Raw genomic sequence first — 21,934 nt, 5'->3', positions numbered from 1 at the left:
CACAAAGCAAGACATCCATAAAGACATAAATGAGCAGGTTTGGTGTGAAAGAACTTGACTGTCCTGACCTCAACCTGATAGGACACCTTTGGGATGAATTAAAGTGGAGACTGTGAGCCAGGTCTTCTCATCCAACATCAATGTCTGACCTCATAAATGCGCTTTTTTTTTATTTATTATTTTTTTTAAAGAATGGTCATAAATTCCCATAAACACACTCCTACACCTTTATGGAAAGCCTTCCCAGATTAGTTGAAACTGTTATAGCTGCAAAGGGGGCGGGGCCAACATCATATTAAACCCTATGGATTAAGAATTGGATGTTCATCAAGTTCATATGCTTGTAAATACAGACAGATAATGCGACTGCGAATACTTTTGGCAATATAGTGTATCATGGACATTTATGTTATAGTACAACCTGGATTATTTATTTATTTATTTATTTATTTATTTCAAACTGTTTGGTGTTCAGGTAGAGGGTGGCCTTTTGAAATAAAGAATTCCATCATTACTGTGGTGCATTTCATTTATAATGCTAGTCTTCAGTTAGAGATCTTATCCATAACAACATTATGTTTAGTGGTTATGGCTTCGTGCAGGTACTCGGATGTTTCAGACAGGGTGGGTTTTCTCAAAATGTCATGTGGAAGACGTGAGTCTGTGTTTCCAAAAGCCTGTTCAGACATGACGCATCTCTAACTGATAGAGTAAACAAGCTTTTTTTTTCTTCTTCTTTTTAATACTTCATGATGTCCCTTTCAGGACTTCAATGAATTGTGTGTTAGATTGTAAATGTCTGTCTGTCTCTATTATCCGGAATGTTGCGCTGCAGGGGGATTTCTTTGCCTGATCTGGTGCTTTAAGTTGCTTTCACGTACGGGATTCAGGCTTGGATCGGAGTATGCTTAAGTCCAGATTGTTCGATAAGTGTGAATGCTGCTTGGGGTGGCGTGGGGTGTGATGAGCGGTTGGGAGAATGTCTTTAGGACGAATGCTCCAGGACAGATCCAGAGAGCTGTGGATTTCACCTTAGTAAGACGCTACGCTGTTGCTCTTCTGTTCCTTTGAATCTACTGTATATTGAATCAAGATCAAGCCTATTTAAGCATGATACAGTGAGCCGTATTGTAATATATCGAATAGAAACCTCAACTTTCAAACAATAATTTATTTAAGAACATAAAAGGGGAACCTTTTCAGGCTTGGCTAGCCTGTTTCTTCTTTCCCCCCCCCTCTGTCGAGAGCATTACCTCTTATTACCAGAACAGTTTGTGTAAATGTAATTTCCTGTTATGCGATGTGGCGGGCTAAAAGTGCTGGGGTTCGTCTACTTTCACTACACCGTGGTGCAAACTAGCTCTTTTATTAGTCCGAATAAAGCTTGTGTGTTATAGCCTCTGGCGTAACGGTGTTCAGTTTATTTCTTGTGTAAACACTGCAATCTTTTGAGAAAAAAAAAAAAAAAAAAAATCTTTCCATGGGATATTAATACTGTAAAGCTTTGAGATTGAGGGCAAGTGTTGCTCATAGAGACTTTCCTTAGGCTTTAGTGATCTGATATTAGCTTAAGGTTGCTGGGCTACAGCAGTGAAGCGCGTGCCCATGAGTATGGAGTGTGTAAAGCTCGGGCCTGTTGGAACAGCACAGCTCAGCGAAAAAAGCCGAACTCCCAAGCTTACCCTTCCGGTTTTAAGCTGAAGTATAACGAGTCATCTTGGAGGATTTATATCGGTGATAAGGCTTCAGTAGTACCTGGAGGTAATTTTGCCGTCTGTGGTGGGACGGGTCTTCATGATGGCGGGCTGCGATTTTGAACGCGTCAATAACTATATAAATACATGTTGCATTTAAGATCCATAATGCATGTTGAGATACATAGGCATACACACTTACTATCAAACCAATCAACAAAAATATCTAGCTTGTTATTTGTCCTTTTGTGCGGTTTAATGGTTAGCACTTTCGCCTGGCACCTCCAGGCTCCGGGTTCGATTCCCACCTCAGGGTCTGTGTGCATTTCAATGTTCTCCGCTTGGTGGGTTTTTCTCCAGGTATTCTGGTTTCCTCCCACAGTCCAAAGACATGCAGGATTGCCGTTCTCAAATTGCCTGTAGTGTTTTTGTACCCTGTGATGGATTGGCACCCTGTCTAGGGTGTACCTGCCTTGTGCCCTAAGCCTCCTGGGAGAGGCTCCAGGCCCCCCCCCCCCCCCCCCCCCCCGACAAATTTATACAGGACAAAGCGGTGCAGACGAGGAGAGGGAGAGACGGAGAGAGAGAAATGATCGATGAAGTAATCGACCTTCACACACACACACCCATGTCACTGTTGATGACATCTTCAGGATGTAAAGCTGAAAATAATCCTATTCACTATGTTGATGACAAAAGATGCAAAAAATTATACTGATGTCATGAGAGTATGACAGAGCGTTGTCTTAGCCCTGTTACCATGTTTACACCAGCCCTCTCTGGTGTCTCTGCTCTGTGGCTGAAATGCTGCTGCTCTGGTGCTTGCACATTCAATCCCCCAGAGCACACTCGCTTGTTTGAGCAGGAAAGGGCACACGCCCTTGTGTTTGCCTCCCCCCTTCATCCCTTCTCTCTCTCTCTCTCTCTCTCTCTCTCTCTCTCTCTCTGGCCTGCTGTGGCTGCATCGGGTGTCTCCACCTCGGCCCCGTAGCAAGAGAAAGGTCTGCTGAAAGACCTAGGTCTAAATCTCATCTCAGTCTGACGTACCGAGCTGTGGGATGACCGACTCGTCCTGGCCTCAAGTGTCGACTCGCTGTTTAGTTTATCTTTACATGGGATTGTGTAAGATGGTGTCACTTCTGACCCAATGAGTTTTTTTCTTCCATCTGTGGCGTCAGAGCTTGGGTGACAGCTGTGTTACCAATCTTGAGAAAAGAAAAAAAAAACAGACACTCCGTCTGTTTAGCAGAACAGTTGCTACATTTTCTAGACAGTAACTTCTTTTAGCATATAAACTTTGCTTGGGAAATAAATGTGGGAAAAATGTTTTTTCGATTTATTGCAGTCCATATCAGTGTTACAATCTGCTTTGACACTAAATAAAAAAAAAAAAAAAAGCGATACCCACAGTAGCTACATTTTCATGGACAATATTTCTTCAATCCGATTGAAATCATTCTGATTAAAGATTCCAACTTGTTTATATTGGAGGCTGATGTGCAATTACAGGCTCAAAGTATTCAGTCATAATATTACAGATTTGTATTATTTTTTTGGCATGCACGGACTTGTACTCACTATGGAGCATTTAATCTGCTGGGAATATGATAAAAGAGGAGGAAGAAGCAGTATTTTTTTCCAGCTTTGATATTCGATTAGGATTCCCATCTTTTCTGAGAGAAATCCCGACGTCTGCGTTATGATTGGTTACAAGAATTTAGTCTCATCTACGATTGGTTCGATGCTTTACATCATGTGAAATGGTGAGCCAATCAGTGGACAGACCCAGTGAATGAAAGTAAAGATGGGAATGGAGGCAAAAGTTGGATCCACATGGGCGAACATGCACAGAAAAAAATCTAATTATTCCATTAAGTTGAGTCTTAAGATTTTTGAGGCGGAAAAACGTCAGTTTCTTTATAATCACATCATACACATCATGTATATATATTTTACACATCATATATATTTATTTATTTATTTATTTATAAATAAATATATATATATATATATATATATATATATATATATTTAAATGTTTATTTATTTATAATAAATAATTATTAAATGTTATTATTTATATATATATATATATATATATATATATATATATATATATATAAGGTTCAAGGTATTATTGATAATTGACGTTGGAATATTTTTAAAATCATGGGTTCTTTTACAGCCTTGCAATATAAATCGTATTGGTATAGGTATCGTGATATTTTTGTATCAGGTGGTCACTAATGATTCCCATCCCTACTTGTATGCATGCGCGTGTTGATGTAAAATTAAGCTCTTGACTTGTATCTGCATGACTTGATGGGTTGTGCAACTACCACATGATTAAACGTTTAATAAATATGTTCCTAAAAAGTGTCTTGTATGATGTGTGTGTGTGTGTGTGTGTGTGTGTGTGTGTGTGTGTGTGTGTGTGTGTAGGGGGGGGTGATGTGGCGTCAGTGGGTTTTATTACTGTTACACCACAGCGATTTCACACAAACTACTTTTTTTAGTGTAAAGAACGAACAGTTGTGCTTTTTATTCCTTCATCCATTATATTCGATATCGCAAAATATTACAGCGGCTAAAACTAGCAGCTAAACTCTCCTCAGTTTAGGAGTCTTGGAGCTTTAGTGAGAAACTAAATGCATCTTGTCATGTTACTGAGAAACCACCAAAGCCACAGTCCTTGACCCTGCAGTTTTTTTTCTCATGACTTAAAACGTAAAAAACGGAAACTCTCCCTTTGACTGTTGTCTTTTAGATAGCTTTACCATATCAACGATTACATGTTTTTATTCCTTGTTGTTAAATGAAACATTTATAAAAATGTATCTGTTATTAGATTTAGATTGAGGTGCATTGTCCTTATAAATGAATGTCGATTAGTTGTTACTCTAGTGTAGAAAATGATGATTACAGAATAGCTTGATTCTCTTAATTCTGAGTTCATCGTTTGCTTTCATTGTAAAAAAATTTTTTTTCACACAACCATTTCTCTTTTCAAAGTGTTAACCTGCAAGATCTTAAAAGAAAAGAGGTTCTTTCTAAAGAAATTTCTGTTGAAGTGAGGAGTGGAGGTGTGAAGGACAGCCAGTGGGCCGGCGATGAGACAGACAGTAAGAAAGCGTTAACCTGACGGTAGGGTCCTGGTGTGAGAAGAGTCCGGACGAACAGGGAGTGCTAGGATTTGTAACGCATGGGAGATTGCCTCATACTGCCTCCTTTGTTTCTTTTTCTCTTTCGCTGCTCTGCTGCTGTTTGCTCTTTTTTGCCTCTTCTTATTTTGCTGTCTCTGGGGTGTGGCTTGGAGTCTGGCGCAACATTGCAATGGGGAAATCTGAAAGACACTTTGAGAATTGTCTGGGTTTTTCTCGCAATCGCAATTTCCACTTGTACATGGTGCGAAGCTTTATGCTGAACCTCAGCGCTGTGAGCGTTGTTCAGTCCTAAACTTAGGAAAGAAGGGAGTGAGGATAGAGTTAGAGGGACGGGTGCGCCTCTCGCCTCGAAATTTCACTATAGTCAGATAACTCTTGCCACAGATTTGCTTCTCCTGTTGTCACATGTTCATTAGTATGAAGACCCAGATGGAGACACACCCATCTCTTAAACTTATTGAGGTTTATGCTTGTATAGAAATTTCATCACATTTCTATGGTTTCTACGAAGCACTTTAAGCACAGTGTGGCGATGGGACTCTTAGCGACGGTAAAACATTTAAACGGTGTGAACGTTTTTAAAGAACGCTGTAGGTCCAACAATGACAATCCTGGGCAAGGTGGCTCGGAGCCCACTGGAATTCCTGATCCTTAAAAAAAAAAAAAGGATAACTCGTCACCGAGATGCATTTGTCTGTGGGAACTGTACACTCAATCATTCAGGAACACCACTCGCACATTACAGGAACTCGAGTTGGAGTTCCGCGCCATTTCTCCATGATTGGGCCATTAACGGAGTTCCTGGGAGGCCAGAGTTTCCGATGTGAATCAGGCAGTCCAGTCGTGGATTCTGTATACTTGGGGAAACATTCTACCTTGATGCTGTCTAAGCTCTAGTGAAACACTAGGATAAGTGCATTAGTTTAGGAGGGGATTATAGAGAAATCGAGGTAGTTTTTATTCTCAGAACTGTAGTCTGTTATTCTGCACACTCAATCAAAAGTCTTGGTTTGACTTGAACACCCTTTGGCGTTGCCATAATTATATGATTTTTCCTGCATCTTCATCCCTCACTGAGACTGTGCTGTGAGTAGTAGAGTGAGTAGGTAGACCACAGCCTTTGAAGTGTTACATAATCATGGAAATGACTGTTTGTGCTCTGCAGCCGTGGCATGCTCTAAAAAACGAGAGGGGGCCGATGCTTGTGTGCAGTGAGATTACTAGATGAATACCTCAGCCAGGAATTACTTTTATGGGGGAAAGAAATTGTAATTTTTTCCAGCAAACTTGCATTATCAACATTTTGGTCTGTGACGTTTTTCCACTACGGTAGAGTTGCCTGCTAAGCATCGCACAAGCTATCAAAAGAGAGAAGTAACATTTGAGAACACCACAAACATTGATTGGTTATTGTTCCCCATTACTAATAAATTCAATAAGGATATTCTTGTTAGTTGAATTCTCCCACTGCGTCCAAATTCGGTTACTTTTATTCAAACTACTTTTTAAAATCCCGATTTGCAGCACTAATTTAATTGCGTGTTACTGAACTTTTTTTTCTGCTTTCTGAGTAAATGACGACTTGAGCAAAATCCTCCACCGACACAGTCATTGCTCCAGCTTCTTCCTATTAGATTGACCCCTGAACTGTGTGACTTATGCTTTCCTGCTGCACACAAAAAGGAAGCCACTCGCCAGATGTAGATTCGCGAGCGACGCTTAGCATTGTCTCCTCCGATATCGTTCTCCACTAGTCAGCTCCGCAGACATGCAGTAATGAGAAGCATATCCAGCCTCCTGGCACGTGTCTTCATGTTGGATTCAAACTGTCGAAATTCCGCAGTCGTGCTCACAGCAGTGACTAATTAATGGGTGTGTGTGTGTGTGTGTGTTTCTGTGGGTCAAGACAGGCGTGGTCCTAATAAAATCCCATTAGAGTGTAAATGTCAGCGTGGGAAAGTGAAAGGACGACTGTTTCCAGTGGAGCTGAAAAGCCGGGAACTACCTCTCTGAATGTGGAGTCTGTGTGAGACCAGGGTGCTTTGGAGACCCGCTGGGCGGAAGGCCTGATCTCATACTGTGCTCAAAAAGTGTGTGTTTTAGTGCAGGCACATTTAAGTGCAGGTGCCATCTGCTAGTTCAGTCGAGTAAAACGATCCGAGTCCGTGCAGTTACTGTAGAAAAGTCTGTGCATGTGAGACTCATTAGAGCGGAGTAGAGGAAAAGAAGATCCCTTCTGGGGAAAGGAGAGGAGGGGCAAAATAGTTTGCATTTTTTTCACAGGCAGAGTGGCATCAGTTTGCCCAAAGGAGAACTTGTACACTTGTCAGAAACCTAATGGTGAACAGCTGACTTTGTGTGAGCGTCGATAACTGAAATTGTTCGTGTTTCCACGTACTTGAAGCAACTTTTTCACAGTTCACAGTTGTAACTAATGTATGTATTTATGCCTGTATAATGTATTAATGTGTGACTTACACATTATAACCCGTTTAAAATCATGTCATTTTAAATGATAAAACTTTAAAAAATTAAATAAATCTTTTTCTTTTAGAAGGGAAAAAAATGCATACTGTATTTACATGCTTAAAATATTTGAATGAAGAGTTCATGCTGCCTGGAACCAACGTTCAAATTTCAGTTACGTTTTACCTAAGATTTTCGCAATTCTTTGAAAGTGCGGTACAAAGCAACATATGCAAATGCTCGTCTCGTATTACCCTTTGGACCTGTCTGATGGCCTGTGTGGTCTGATGTTTTTTCTTCGTTTAGTTCTTTCGTTCGTACCTGCAATTACTGCCCTTTTGTGAAAATGAATAACTTTTCCAGTCTGTGTGAACGCAGGGTAAATCAGGTTGGAGTAAAATGCCTAAGTCCTTGGTCCAATCACCGTTTATTGCAGGACACGAACATGTTTTATAAACGCTATAAACCTTTGGAGCGTTCCTTTAAATGTGCAAACGAATAAATTGCTTCATGCGCACCATTTTATGTATTTTTATCTTCTGTGGAATAAAGAAACTATTTTTACATTTTCAGTTCTTTCCCTGTAGTTGAACAAAAATGTTGTTTCGAGTGTTTTTTGGCTGATTCAGCACTTGTGCAATATTGTAAAATTGTTGTGAAACTGTTTGTGTGTAGTTTCGTTGGTCTGATTTATTCATGATCGAAACATTGATGGTGTGCTAAAGTGGTTAGATATGGAAAAAATATAAATTGAGGAACAAGGGCACCTATTATGCAAAGTTACCTTTTTAACATTTTTTTTTTTACTTTGTGTAAAAAACTTAACCTTCATGTTTGTCCTGAGCCAGATCCACAACCCCGTGGCGCCGTGGCACAAATAGGTGGCGTGGCTCAGCAGTGGCTCATTTACATAGACACTGAAACGGCGTGTTTGGAGCAGGGGTGAAATGAATAAAATAAATTAAAAAACTTTTTTTTTTTTTTTAAACAAAAGGATCAACATTTTAGTATATGTGGATAGTTTTATATTATGTAGAATATATTATGATGTCATCAGAGGACATCTCAGACAAGGTAACATTACTGTATTTACTACCTCAGTAAACAAATGCTGAGAATTCAGGCTCTCGTAAGACCAATAAGACCTTAGGAATGTTCAGATAATGAAGGTATGTGGATGACATTTGGTGAAGGGTTATAGTGAGGGCAAATATTTTTCCCTTTCTGTAGAGGTGTGTTGTGTTCTTAATGCCAAACTTATTTGATTGCTGTCTGGTTCTGAATATTTTGTGCTTTAATGTTAGTTACAACGTCTGAGTCTCGCTGAAAGCATTTCAGTGTACATAGAGTTCTGTTTAAAAGTCTTAAGTCAGCCCTGATTTCCTTATATTAAAATAAATGATGCTGATTTAAAGAAAAGGGAACAAAAATGTTACTGCGAAGTGACTAAAGCTACCATTGAAAAATGGGTTGTTTATGTAACAGCCTCAGCAGCAACCTCGTTTCCCCTCTCGTCTGTTCCAACCACTCAGCATTCAGCATCACCAGTATACTAACGACCGACATGATCATCTATCATTATCCGCATCTGTTTCTCACTGATTCACGCCTTACGTTAGATGTTCCTCAAGACTGTATTAAAATACAGGAAAGTCTGGCTCTTTGGAAGCAAAATATGAAGAAATGAGGCGTGGCTCAAGAATTTTCCACAGTACTCGATGTTGTGACATAATTAAGACTTCCTAAAATCATCTGAAAACCTATTAGTAATTTGCCACATGCTAGTTTCCGAAGCGGTTCCAAGGAGCAAATGTTCCAAGTGCATTAATGTAATCTGATCCTCACAAACCAACACACTGTTTAGATTTCTCACACTCCAAGCTGACTGTTAAAGCCTTAAGCTTTCAAGACTGTTATTTAAATGTAGTGCCTCTTGTTATTGGCATCAGTCCGATTTTTCACTCTTACCCTGTGTGTGTGTGTGTGTGTGTAGCTGGATGGAGGCCTGTTTGGATGAGGAGCTTCCCCCCACCACCGAACTGGAGGAAGGCCTGCGAAATGGCGTCTACCTGGCAAAGCTTGGCAACTTCTTCGCCCCACATGTCGTCTCCTTGAAGAGGATCTATGACCGTGAACAAACGCGCTACAAGGTGACAGCTGTGGGGGAAAGAATTCAAGGAGGTGACAGCATACCAATGATATCAGACCTAAGGAATTCATGATTTTTTTACTTCTAGGCAACCGGGCTTCACTTCAGGCACACAGACAATGTGATCCAGTGGCTGAACGCTATGGCTGATAAAGGCCTTCCCAAGGTAAGAGGTGTAGATGATCTCTTTGGAAAAAGGGGCTGATGGGAAAATGCTTCACATCCCAGTCGAATAGTTAAAACAGTAAGTCATAGTGACGGCATGTTGAAACGCTTAACTGACTTACACAACGGCCTGTAGTGTTCAGGAAATGTCACACCGCCAACTCTAAACAAACTTCGACGTAGCTTGGCAAACGAGTTTAATACAGGAAACAGAAAAAATGCTTAATGACTGCATTATTATTTTACTCATATGGAAATCCAGATGCCATATAAAGACTGCATTGTGTTGTTGCTGATTCCGAAGAACCAATATTACTCCAGCGTTAAAAAGCCCCAAGTTGCCCCAAGACGTTGCACAAGCTTGCACATAATGCACCTCTTCGAAATGAATCAATTGCAACCTTTTTCTCAACCAAGAGATTGGGATTGTTATTGAACCCATATAAATAGTCAAGGCCCACATTGTGTCTGGAGACAAATCATTAAAATTATTTTTTTTAGCGGCGTCCTGAAGTGACCTCTAAAATTGAAAGGCGATTATGTCTCAAAATATCGTACTGTTGTTTATAGCACTAAGCCATAAAACTGGCTTCCTTAAATGGCATGAAAATCCCCATGCTGTTCAAATAAAAAAATAAAAAAAAAAGAGTAATGAATAAAATTTAACAACATGTCAGGAAACAAGGCAAAACGTCTGGGTCATGCCACTGGTCACGTCCAATGGAACAAAAATGGAAAGCTAGAACTTGTCAATTTTTTTTCCATGCAAAAATCGAAAAATGAGTCGTTATTTATTTGACTGTTGCTACACCTTATGCATGGTATGTACTGTATGTATTCATAATGGATTATATGTTCTCATGTTTTAGGTGTTCAGATATTTAGTACTTGACACCAATTTAAAACATAATGATGACTTTATCAGCGTAAAACCTAGTTACATTAACGCTGATTATCATTATATACCAGTAAACTGGTAACCGGGCACCCAAGACTCACTCATCCAACCTGTCCAGTTTGAACCAACAGGAAAGCCAATATAGTAAAAATCCCAGAAAAAAAGCCAATACTGACCATGATAGAAAGGCACCAGAACACCCTGCTGCGCATATGGCACTGCAAGCAAAGAGCCCAAGGCTGCCGACCCGGCCTCCAAACTCCCCGCATACCAATCCGATTGAGCGTCCACGTTATACACAAGATAATTAAGTCCGGACCATAGAGGCCCCACCCAGCAACCAATAGTTCATGCACGTAATCTGGTTGTGTGTTAATTGTCCTTTTGCCTTCTATTTATATTTTCAAATGTTGTATGCATATTTTACAGAGATGCATGCTTATGCTATATTATATATGTCAAAACATCCATCTCTAGCGCATTTCTGTGCTCCAAATCTTTAAAGCATTAGTTTGAACTGAAACACCTAGTCACAGTTCCATGGATAACAGCCCTTCACACAATGCATATCTGCCCACAGTGTCGTCTAGAACATGATCCAACTCGCCTAAAACCTCAACGTTTGTGTCATGACAATAGAGAGCTCTCAGTGTAAGATCACCAAAGTGCTCATTCCCAGGCTTTCTTGTCTCCCCTCCCCCCGCAGATTTTCTATCCTGAGACCACAGATATCTACGACAGGAAGAACATGCCACGCTGCATCTACTGCATCCATGCACTCAGGTACACCACGTGATATTCTCACACGCACACACACACACCATTCTGGATTCACACTGTGTGTGTTTGTGGGGGGAACAATATTTCTGGTAAGATTATTATTAACACAAATACTTCAGGTTAAAACCGGTTTAGAGTTCACTTGAATTCTGATGAAATGAAGTCATTGGACCCTTTATCATCCCTTGCATGGAAACAAGCGTAGATATGACGTATGCACTGCCCAATGTGCCAGTTTGATATTAGGATTTTCCACCCTTAAAAAGTTAAAAAGGAGAAAACCCACCCATTCGGAAACTCATTAAACTTGACCTTTAAGCACAGATTGAAGAAAAGACCAATTTATAACTTTTGACTATCTATTATTGCTGCCCTTTTTGACATATTCTAGTTCTTGACGTGGGATGTTGCTTCTCTAACCCAGCCTCTTTAAGGTTTGTTCATTCTGAGATACTTTTCAGCTCACCACAGTTGTATAGAGTGGTTACTTGAGTAAGTGTAGCCTTCTTGGTAGCTAGAACAAGCTGTCCTATTGTCTTTAATCAGCAAGGCGTTCCCCCTCACTGTTCCTCAGAACCATTTCACTTTTTGCATTATTGTCTTGTGAGATCAAACGCCAACAAACTTGCCATTATCAGAGTCACTGAGATAACAATTTTACTCCAATCTAATGATTAACCGGCCTGCTTGGCAAAGGAAGCGTTCACATTCCTAAAGGATTTCGAGCTTTGCTCATCAGGGGACGTCCCGTTGTACGGTTTAATAGTGGTTTCCAGTGGAAAAGCTGGTGCAAGCGTGGTGTTTTAACAGTTCATTCCTGTCCTGCGCTGAGAGGATAGGCGGCCCACAGGCTGTAAATCTTACCTTGCAGAAGCAGGAAGTCGCACAGTGTAGCAGAGCGAGAGGTTGGCCAGGGTCTGCCGTGGGCTAAAAGGCAGGAGGGGAGAGCAGACCTGCATCTCGCTGTAGGTGGTTGTTTTGTTTTTTTTCCCCTCCTGTAACCGGCCCCTTGTGGAACACGAATGCAGCGCTTCCTATTGCACAAACACATTTGTGAGAGGCTGTCGAAAGTCGAAAGCCATGCATCGCTGCATACAGTGATTAATTCCTGTCGAGCACTTACAGAAATAAAACAGGCCACTTCCTGTAATTCAGCCATTTTTTTTACAAATTTCTTTACAGCCTGTACCTGTTCAAGCTTGGGTTGGCCCCGCAGATCGCTGACCTGTATGGCAAGGTGGCCTTCACAGGTGAGTGAACCCCATCACACACACAAAAACTCACATGCTGCTTCAGCCTAAAGCTTCGGCTGAAGTTGTTTTCTATCCGCAGCAGGAAGGCTGGAGAACTCCTGTGGAATTTGGGAGAGTATAAGCCATTAGTGATTGTGTGAGCTTTTCCTGTCAATTCAGCCAACCCCATCAGGCTGCCAAGCTCATGGCAGGGAATCATGATTTAACACACATGCTGAGAACAATGTCCAGCTCTCATTACCGGGGGGGATGGGGGGGGGGGAATATCCAATATGTTTACGTGACCTTTTTCCATTCAGGGAGCTGGTAATAAATTAGCATTAGTGAGGAATCTTTCAACCAATTACAGTTTCCAGAGTCTTGGCCATAAACAACGAACAGGTGTTGGAGCTGAATTTATTATTTTATAGTTTTTTGTTTTTTTTTTCCTTTTCCTGATGGAAAAGTCTAAAAACGGTTCAAAATTTGGTTCCAATATCGGCCCGTGCACCTTGTTGGGGGAAAAATGTAGCATGACGTGTATGACATTTTGTAAAAACGCAGTCTGTAGTTAAAAATAGGTCATATAGCGCCTGTGTTTTGTCTGGAACCAACATGGTTGTTATGTTTATGTCTGATTTCTGTGTTTCAGAGGAGGAGATCAACAACATGAAAATCGAGCTGGAGAAGTACAACATTCAGATGCCGGCTTTTAGCAAAATCGGCGGGATCCTGGCTAACGAGTTATCAGTCGACGAGGCAGCTTGTAAGCTTTATTTGATATACCGTATAAGATAACGATGATCGGGTATAAATGCAAGTACAAGGAGATGAAAAGTACAAAATCATGAGCCATGAGCTTCTTGGACCCCGGAAGGCAGAGTGTTCTCTTTTCGCTTGACATAACTCTTTGGCCAGTGTTTGACATCTGGCAAAGTCAAACCTGATGGATACAAGTATGACAACTGAGAGCATCCAGAAGCTGTTGAGAAGATTATATAAAAGCTGTTGGATGACATAGGTTGATAAATGGAGAGCTAAACTAATCCACTTTACTAAACCTGAAAGTTGTTTTAGGAACATCGATTGCATGCAGGTGGTACAATCCTGGAAGCTCATTTCATCCTGGTAACAACAGATAAAAAATGTTTGCTAAGGCTTAGTATCTCAGATTTATAATAAGAAAATTTTTTCACAATGCTGACCCATTGTTACAGTGTAAAGGTTGTATTTTTAAGCTTTCCCATACATGGCGAGAGTCCTGAAAGGCTATTTATACACTGTGTTTAATCTACACTAAACCTCAGGAAGTAAGTCCAGGAAGTTAGGAAAGCAAGCAATTATCAAACTATGTTGAGCGTCATGATGATGTATTGTTCTGATTCAGTGCACGCTGCAGTGATCGCCATCAATGACGCCATCGATCATGGAGAACCAGCAGGCACTCTGGCAGCCATGAGGAACCCCAACGCCATGCTGCTTAACCTGGAGGAGAACGCCGCTCAGAACTACCAAGACACGCTGTTTCAAGCCAAAGCTGAGAAAGTCGCCAATTCCAGAAAAAGGGTATGAGATGTTAAACTTAACCACATGCACAAGCTTAAAGCATAAATCTTTATAATTTAGTCACCCTGCTGTTGCGTAAGATCTAAGCTATGTGTCTGCTGTAGATCGGGGAGAACGAGAATGCGGAAAGGGATGTCTATGAGGAGCTTCTCACCCAGGCTGAAATTCAGGGCAATGTTAATAAAGTTAACTGTAAGCTCATCTTTTATGCAAAGTTTAGTCGTCCTAACTTCAGCTGTCCATCCTGATCCCCTTATGTGCTCTCTTTCAGTGTCTAATTCGCTGAGTTCAGTGGACCAAGCGCTATTCGGTGCCGATGAGGACAAGCTCTACCAGGCGCTTTCAACCCCAGCGTTGGGTCTGCAGTCGCTTAAGTCCAAGAACAAAGGCTGGTACCTGAAACAGCTCGTGGCCGACCGAGACGCTAAGGAGCAGGTAGTGGAGCAATAATGGAGCTCAGCTGATTATGAAGTTGTTTTTTACAGTAACTAGAAATTAAGAAATCTGATCTTTTGGTTGCTGTTGTTTCAGAACAACCCAGGAGAGTCGCTGACCAAAGAGGAGCTACAGACCGGCGTGGAGGCGGCTAATAACGTCGCAGAAAGCTATCAGAAAAGTATGGACCTTTTTCTCGCAACTTTAATTCTTTTTAACGCAGCTTTGTGACTATGAAATGACTATGAAATGATTCATTGTTGTTTTTTTGCAGGGTCACATATAAGTGACCTCCAGATTTCTAAAAGTGTATTTATCATGATGGAGGTTTTGATAAACAATTTGAGACATTTTGGACAAAAAGTACAGGTTTCTGTCTCTAAACCATAATACTGGTGTGTTTTCAAAAATATATAATTTTAGGTTTTTATTAGTTCTGTCAATCGATTAAATTTTTGAATCTAATTAATCACAGTCATAGTCTATGATTAATCATGATTAATCACAATTTAAAAATATTTAGATTCACTTGTCCTATAAACGTGCAGTGTTGGAATAAAGACATTCATGACGAACTGATTAGAGGAAACACATTATGCAGTTTTATAATATCTCAAACATGAACATTTAACAAATGTTAAATTTAAATCTCTCAAACGGGACTGGCACTGCATGCACTGGCTGGGTTGTGCGGGGTGCGTCTCGAACCCGGATCCTCAGGTCCGAAAATCATCAACTTGGAGCCTTAGCCGCGTGAGCCACCACTCTCACATCTTACTGTACGTCTATGTATTCTTGTAAAAATAGTTCCCCTTGAAGGTAGCTCGCACAGACAACTTTGGTTTTATCCAAACTTCAAATCCAATCTAGAAGACAGCACAGCTGGTGATGTTTCCTCAGTCATCTTATTATTCGCATTAAACACAGCCGGATAACCGCGCTGCCATTATGGGAAGCCATTAGGGTCAAACTCGTCATATTATTAATTTGTGTTTGGAAAAACAAAAATTGACAGCCCTAGTTTAATTCCAAGTGCATTTTATTTTTCAATAACGGAATGTGCGTCTTTCTCAGTGCTTCAGGCTATAACGCGGATAAACGCTGCCGTCAGGAAAGGTGTTGCAGAGGAAACCGTGAACGAGCTGATGAATCCTGACGCTCAGCTTCCGACGGTCTACCCCAGAGCCGCTGAGCTCTACCAGAGAGAACTCTTCAGCCTGCAGCAGCAAAGCCCAGAGGTCAGAATCTGGACACGTACACACCTATGTGCTTAGTGCTGAGTTCAGTTGTCCTGAATAAGGTGTGTGTCTGGTTGATCAGGGTTCGCTCACGCATCCGGAACTGTTGGTCGCAGTAGAGATGCTGTCGTCGGTGGTGCTGATAAACGAGGCTCTGGATGTGGGAGACAGAGGTGCTATATGGAAGCAGCTGAGCAGCTCGGTTACAGGCCTCAGCAATGTGGAGGGAGAGTATGCACAGAGGTGAGACACATTTGATAACAAGATAGCAACTTTTTATGGTCAAGAAGTGAAAAATACTTTTATAAAAAGAATTTTACAAAATTCTTCGACTCTTCTTTTTCTCCTACCTCGTTTTCACGGGTATAGAACGATAACACTGCCTTTTATTCTTGCAAGCAACAACAGTGACCTTTTTTTTATTTATTTCCTGCTTAGCCATGAGGGGGTGCTCAGGCAGATGGAAAATATTTGCTATTTTTCTATTGCACACACAGTACCGAAAATACTTTGTACTGCCACGACATGTCCGTCCTCTTCTCTTGTTCCAAACCATCTGATGTTCCATTATAAAGAGAGCCGAGACCCGACATCTGCAAATATAATGTAAATCCGTGGCTATGGCTGGCTTCCATGAATATATTTATAGGCAATATTTGTCCGTTGTGATGGTGGTGTTTAAAAATGAATGACCTTGCGTGCCATAGCACTGCTTCAGGCAAGATAAATAAATAGGCGAGTGTTGTTTAGCCACTTATTCAGGTTATTATTGATGCACTGTTCATATGTTGGTCTGCAATAAGCGTTATACATTTGGAGAAAAAGAATGGGTCTCTATTGGGCAGGTTAGTAAAATTGATGGCAGTTTTAATGGTCGTGATTTTGGTACACACGTTAGTCACGTTATTGTACAGTGGCTTAAAACGCATAGTTATTGCTCTAAACAAACTTTTCTTCTAAGCTAATTTTCTAAACTTATTTTCTAAATTATGACTGCTTAATTAATTACGTTTATGTTGAAATTGATAAGATTAGCACTATTCATTAGAATGAAACTCGATTTAAAATATGCATGTAATGTCAACAGTATACAGCAACAAAAAAAAGATAGGCTTTGCTCAGATTATTCTACTCTGACTTCCAGTATACTCCTCTTTCCAGCTTTCGCTCTGTTCTCAGAGTCTCTGTGTAACAGCTCGAATCAACACGGCAGGTTTCATTATCTAATTCTTTAAGAACTGCACATGCCTGTCTCTGATCAGACAGTAGTATTTATTTTAGTTTTTGTGTGTGTGAAAGACATTCACCATATGCTGATAAAATATGACCATAATAAATGCAACAACGGAAGAAAATGTAACCCTACATGGTTTTGCGCGGTGGCCGTAAGTACGGTTCGCGGCAATTTTTGGCGTAGTTGGATTACATTTATAATCTTTCTTTGCGAAAAAATTTACTGTTATTTTTTGCCGGTCCTCGCGGAAGCTCGCTGAACATCGGGCGGTCACTTGCTCTAGCTCGCGGTGCCGAACACGTTTCACCGCGAGTCAAACCGCGTAGGTGAGATAGGGGTGTGTTTGACACCTATACGCATTAAGTGGACACATAAACCATCAAAGGGAGTCAATCAAAAACAGGATTCCAGAATCTAAAATAATAAAAAATAGTTTATGATAATATGTTGTAAAATTGAGCCGGAAATACGGTTTAAGCACAACGCAAGGGTCCGTTTGATAAAGTAAGTGAGCGTTTAAGCGAACAAAAATAAAATCAGGGTGCAAAACAGTTTTTGGCATGAAAATAACAGCATCACATCCCAACTCCTGATTACTGGTTGGTATGTTTAGCTCTAACTCCTTGTCATGTGAGTGACAGCGGAATTAATAAAGCCTTTTTTGTCATTATGTAGACTGGAGACCTATTATAGGTAAAATTATAATATAGGTACATTTTCTAAATTGGATTTGTCAGGTACATGCCTCTGTCATGATCATACAACTACTAGATAAAAAAATGATAGGGTATAAATTAGTTTCTGTATTCAGGTACATGGACGAGTTGATGCGTCTGAAGGCTGCAGCGCGAGAAGAGGGCAGCGATTATCTGACATGGAACGACATCCAGGCGTGTGTGGATCAAGTCAACAGCACTATTCAGGAGGAGCACGAGAGTGAGTCAGATAGAAATGCTTGATGAGCAGATCAGGTAACATCGTTACTCCTAATATTTAACAATCTTCTGGTGTGTCCTGTCATTAGGAATCGCTGCGATTGGTCTGATTAATGAGGCTCTCGATGAGGGAGACCCAAAGAAGACTCTGGAGGCCCTGCAGCACTCTGCGGCTAAGCTGACCGACGTGGACCCATCGATAGCTCAGCATTATTACGACAAACTCCTGGAGGCACGGAGAGAGAAAGCTCACGTAGGTTTTTTTTTTTTTTTTTTTTAAGTTTTTCCTTTGCCAAGTGCATCCAGTATAGCATTTAACTTGGTCAATCATTCCATTTGTTTTAGTTACACACATAGATTTAATATACAATTGTGAAATTCAGCCTGTTCTTATATATTATAAAATATAAAAGGAGAAAAAAGTAGTTTTTGCCTGTTCCAGGTGGTTCGCAGCAGTGGCTGAGCTGCATTACTGGAAGATTTGTCACTTGAACTTTAATATATGATCTTTAGCTGTTTAGTTATCATTTTCATCTTTCATAGAGTTTTGCCGTGTCATGAACACTCTTAGTAATGTACAGTAAGAGTCATCAGCGATGTTTCAATCTGATTAAAATTATTCTGATCAGAGATTCTAACTTAACTGTTGACATGGAGGCTGATCTGATAAAAATCTGCATTTACATACTCAAAGCATTTAATCCGAACATTTTTGACTCGTGCAGAGTGGTTGTGAATGTAACAAAAGAAAAAAGATTACATATTTTTTTCACACTTGGTTAAGTCCCACCTGCTGCGTTATGATTGGTTGCAGAAATTCAGTCTCGTCTGTGATTGGTTAGATGCTTAAATAACAATTTTATTGCACAACCACGCCTCCCGGTCTCCTCTCTACCCTAGACCATGTATCTCTCGATATCTCATGCAAAAGAGAAACTGCCCAGAACCCCAGTCATAGTTCTCCCTACTGTACTCTCTTTACAGTTCCACTAACAAATCTTCGTGTGATTCAGATGTAGGCGTGGTCTGCTTTTTACTCATTTCTTTTCTGGTCAGTCTTGAGCTTCCTAGTTGATGCTTCTAACACACCAGATCTTGAATCACGTCTCGACAGTGACTTATTAGGGATGTTCTACGATTGGAAATGACTTTATAGAACCAATCTTTTATATTCAAACATCCATATGTGGGTATGTAAAAAAAGTGAGAAATCATTGGTCCCGTGCACTAAATTGCCCGATTATTGGTCTAAAATCTCATGTAATCAGAATGAAATGTGTGATATATGGTGTAAAGCAAAGTGATAACAGCTGGTCATTATTATTGCGCATTAGAACAAACACAAAGAGCAGATCTGTGTGAAGCGCTGTTCTATTATTAACTCCACATTTCATATGATACAGTAACCCATGACTTCAGACGGATAAATAACACTCACTGTCTCATGCTTTCTTTCTAGCCCCTCTATACTTTATGTCTGGTATTGCTCATAAATGCTCACAGACGGAGGACGCTCTAGTATCTAAAGATTTAATGTAATCCGTTTATCAGATTGGATTTATCACATCATCCACCTCTGGCTGTTTTTTTTTTTTTTTTCTATTATAAATAGAGAGCTTTCGATATGTTTATGCATGGGGTCACCGCAAGGCTGCCGTTCAATGAAAGTGAAAGTCTTTTTCTCAATGTGCAACGTCCCTGTACCTGATCAGCTTACAGTACATCATATTCAGTATATGTAGGAGTATTAGGGGCACAGGAGTGAAAGGCACACTGTGGGTGCAATGAGAAAATTTAGCTTGCTGAACGGTTGCTTGTGTTTTGCCTAAGGGGGGGGTAAACTTGTGTGGAAAGCCTGTTCCTGCTAATTTTCCATGGAAATGCAGTGTTTTGTATGTTTTTCAGTGCTGATTTCTATCTTGTGTGTGAGTTTGAGGCTAACTTATTGCTAGGACAAATTTCTTAATCATGCACGACGCAATACGGCTATGAAAACAAGGTCTTCCTTTATGTGACTTTTTCACAACAGTAGGAAATAACAGACCGATGACTGCATCGCTGCCTTAAAAGGACAAAACTCTGCTCCTCCACGCGAGCAGAACGAGACTGTGCATTTTTTTTTAAGCTCTGACCATCTTTTGAGTGGAGATTCCTTGGTGTGATATTTGCTTCGAGCCCTCCAGATGTTCTTGTGACATCTGACAGGAAGTGGTTATGGAAGGAAGTTTCTGGATTTTTTTTTTGTTGTTTTTTTTTTCTCTCTTTCTTCAACTTTTTAACTTCTGCAAAGTCATGTGCTGCACAGCTGAGGCGAGTGAAGGGCTTCATTCAAACCCTGCTGGAAAAGACGAGACCAGACTGTGGCAGTTTGTTTCAGATAAAATTCTGAGATTAAATTAGAACTGGGATATGAACTGGTGCATTTTCCCCTATTGCTAATGAAAATGTGATGTATTTATTTATTTTTTTAGGTGCTGTCAAATCGCAGTCGCAGTATTACTGTTTTGAGGTAGCAATGTGAAGGAACTAGCTTGTCACATTTAATAGGCGTTTATTTATAGACGTTAGCACAGGAATAATGACCTCATGCTGCTACAGGCCCTGGAGAGACTGAAATATAATCTCTACCAGTTTGCCACACCCTTATTTTCACTTCCTTAATTATGATTGGCACTCATATTCATGTATGCATACATACATACATACATATATGTGTGTCTGTATGTATGTGTGTGTGTGTGTGTCTATATGTGTATATACCATGTGTGTACCATAACCAGTCATACGATATCCATCATAGTATGTCATAATAAGTTTACGGTAACCACAGCCTAAAAATTAATTACAGTAAGATAATAATTAAATTGTAATTGTAATTGTGTAATTAAAGAGCATTAACATCACTCAACTGCAAGATCATAACTAATTCCAATTTTGATGCGATCTCCAAAACACTTTTTAACTCCCCCGTGGTTTATAAGCTCTCCACCACACCCTCAAGTTCAGTTGAACCGCCAGCATGTGAGGCCGAAGGGGCGGGCCTTACACTCTTAGCCAATCAGCCAAGAGATTTGCTCTCAGCGGAAACCACGGGGGCCCCGCCCACTTCCTTTTCATCCCATTGTAGCAAAAGATTACAGCAGTAGATTATAGATTCACGACCATGCAACAGGAGTGAATTCAGCCAAAGTTGTTTATTACATACGCCGTAAATAGCAATAAAATCAGAAGGGTCAGATGTTGAACATTTTTAAACACATGATGTTTAAACATCTGTCGGGCTGACTTCAAAAAAGGGAAGGAAAGGACATTGCTTGTCATTTTTGTGCCAAACACCACGTGAGCCATTTGCTTTAAACTTAAGTTTTGGACATTGGTTAAACAATAGGCCCAAGAAGAATCCAGAGAAAGACTTCACTGTGTTTAAAAAGTCTGTTTCATAAATAGTTTTATTATCCAATCAGAACGCTGTACAGAACTACTAGCCAATCCCAGCGCAGTGTGCTGGTAAAAAAAAAAAAAAAGGGCGGGAGAACAAAACCGCGGGCTGGTGTGACGCAGTGATCAAACAGAGCCTCCTGGTGGATAAAAGTAAGTCCACACCCAAGCCAGTCAGTGAGAGAGAATGCATTTCAGGCTATTTCTTTTTAATTAAACCTCTTCCGCTCAATGTGTTACACTAGTACCTTGTTACAACCATTCTGACAATCAACACGCATTCTTAGACGTTTATAAAATCTTCAATTCTGTTCCATCTATTACTTTTATTCCCTGGGGTAAAAAAAATGTTTTGCATCATTTTACTTTACAGATTTCTCTGCTTTATTTCCTTGGTTTCAGGAGACTCAGGATCCATCAGCAGTTCTCTGGCTGGATGAAATCCAGGAGGCCATCTTCCAAGCTAACAGAGACACTGAAGAGGCCCTGCAGTGTAAGAAAAGGACTATGCATAGTTCCTAGCTTACGTCAGGATCATCT

At 40.4% G+C, this 21,934-nt stretch overlaps 1 protein-coding gene across 1 annotated transcript in view; it reads left to right on the top strand.

The window, feature by feature from the left end:
• Window positions 1-21,934, top strand: part of iqgap1 (IQ motif containing GTPase activating protein 1) — a 39,935-nt gene that overhangs the window by 7,640 nt on the left and 10,361 nt on the right. Inside the window, exons 3-16 of the mRNA XM_053491815.1 lie at window positions 9,318-9,474; window positions 9,562-9,639; window positions 11,243-11,319; window positions 12,499-12,566; window positions 13,201-13,314; window positions 13,936-14,114; window positions 14,219-14,306; window positions 14,386-14,549; window positions 14,646-14,730; window positions 15,624-15,787; window positions 15,870-16,030; window positions 17,833-17,957; window positions 18,046-18,209; window positions 21,797-21,887. Coding sequence (XP_053347790.1) covers window positions 9,318-9,474; window positions 9,562-9,639; window positions 11,243-11,319; window positions 12,499-12,566; window positions 13,201-13,314; window positions 13,936-14,114; window positions 14,219-14,306; window positions 14,386-14,549; window positions 14,646-14,730; window positions 15,624-15,787; window positions 15,870-16,030; window positions 17,833-17,957; window positions 18,046-18,209; window positions 21,797-21,887 — 1,715 coding nt within the window. The remainder of the gene's footprint in view (window positions 1-9,317; window positions 9,475-9,561; window positions 9,640-11,242; window positions 11,320-12,498; window positions 12,567-13,200; window positions 13,315-13,935; window positions 14,115-14,218; window positions 14,307-14,385; window positions 14,550-14,645; window positions 14,731-15,623; window positions 15,788-15,869; window positions 16,031-17,832; window positions 17,958-18,045; window positions 18,210-21,796; window positions 21,888-21,934) is intronic.

This window comes from Clarias gariepinus, chromosome 3, assembly GCF_024256425.1.
Source record: "Clarias gariepinus isolate MV-2021 ecotype Netherlands chromosome 3, CGAR_prim_01v2, whole genome shotgun sequence".
Taxonomy (NCBI): Eukaryota; Metazoa; Chordata; class Actinopteri; order Siluriformes; family Clariidae; genus Clarias; species Clarias gariepinus.
Note: the sequence above shows the minus strand (reverse complement) of the source record. Positions and strands in the feature narration are given on the sequence as shown.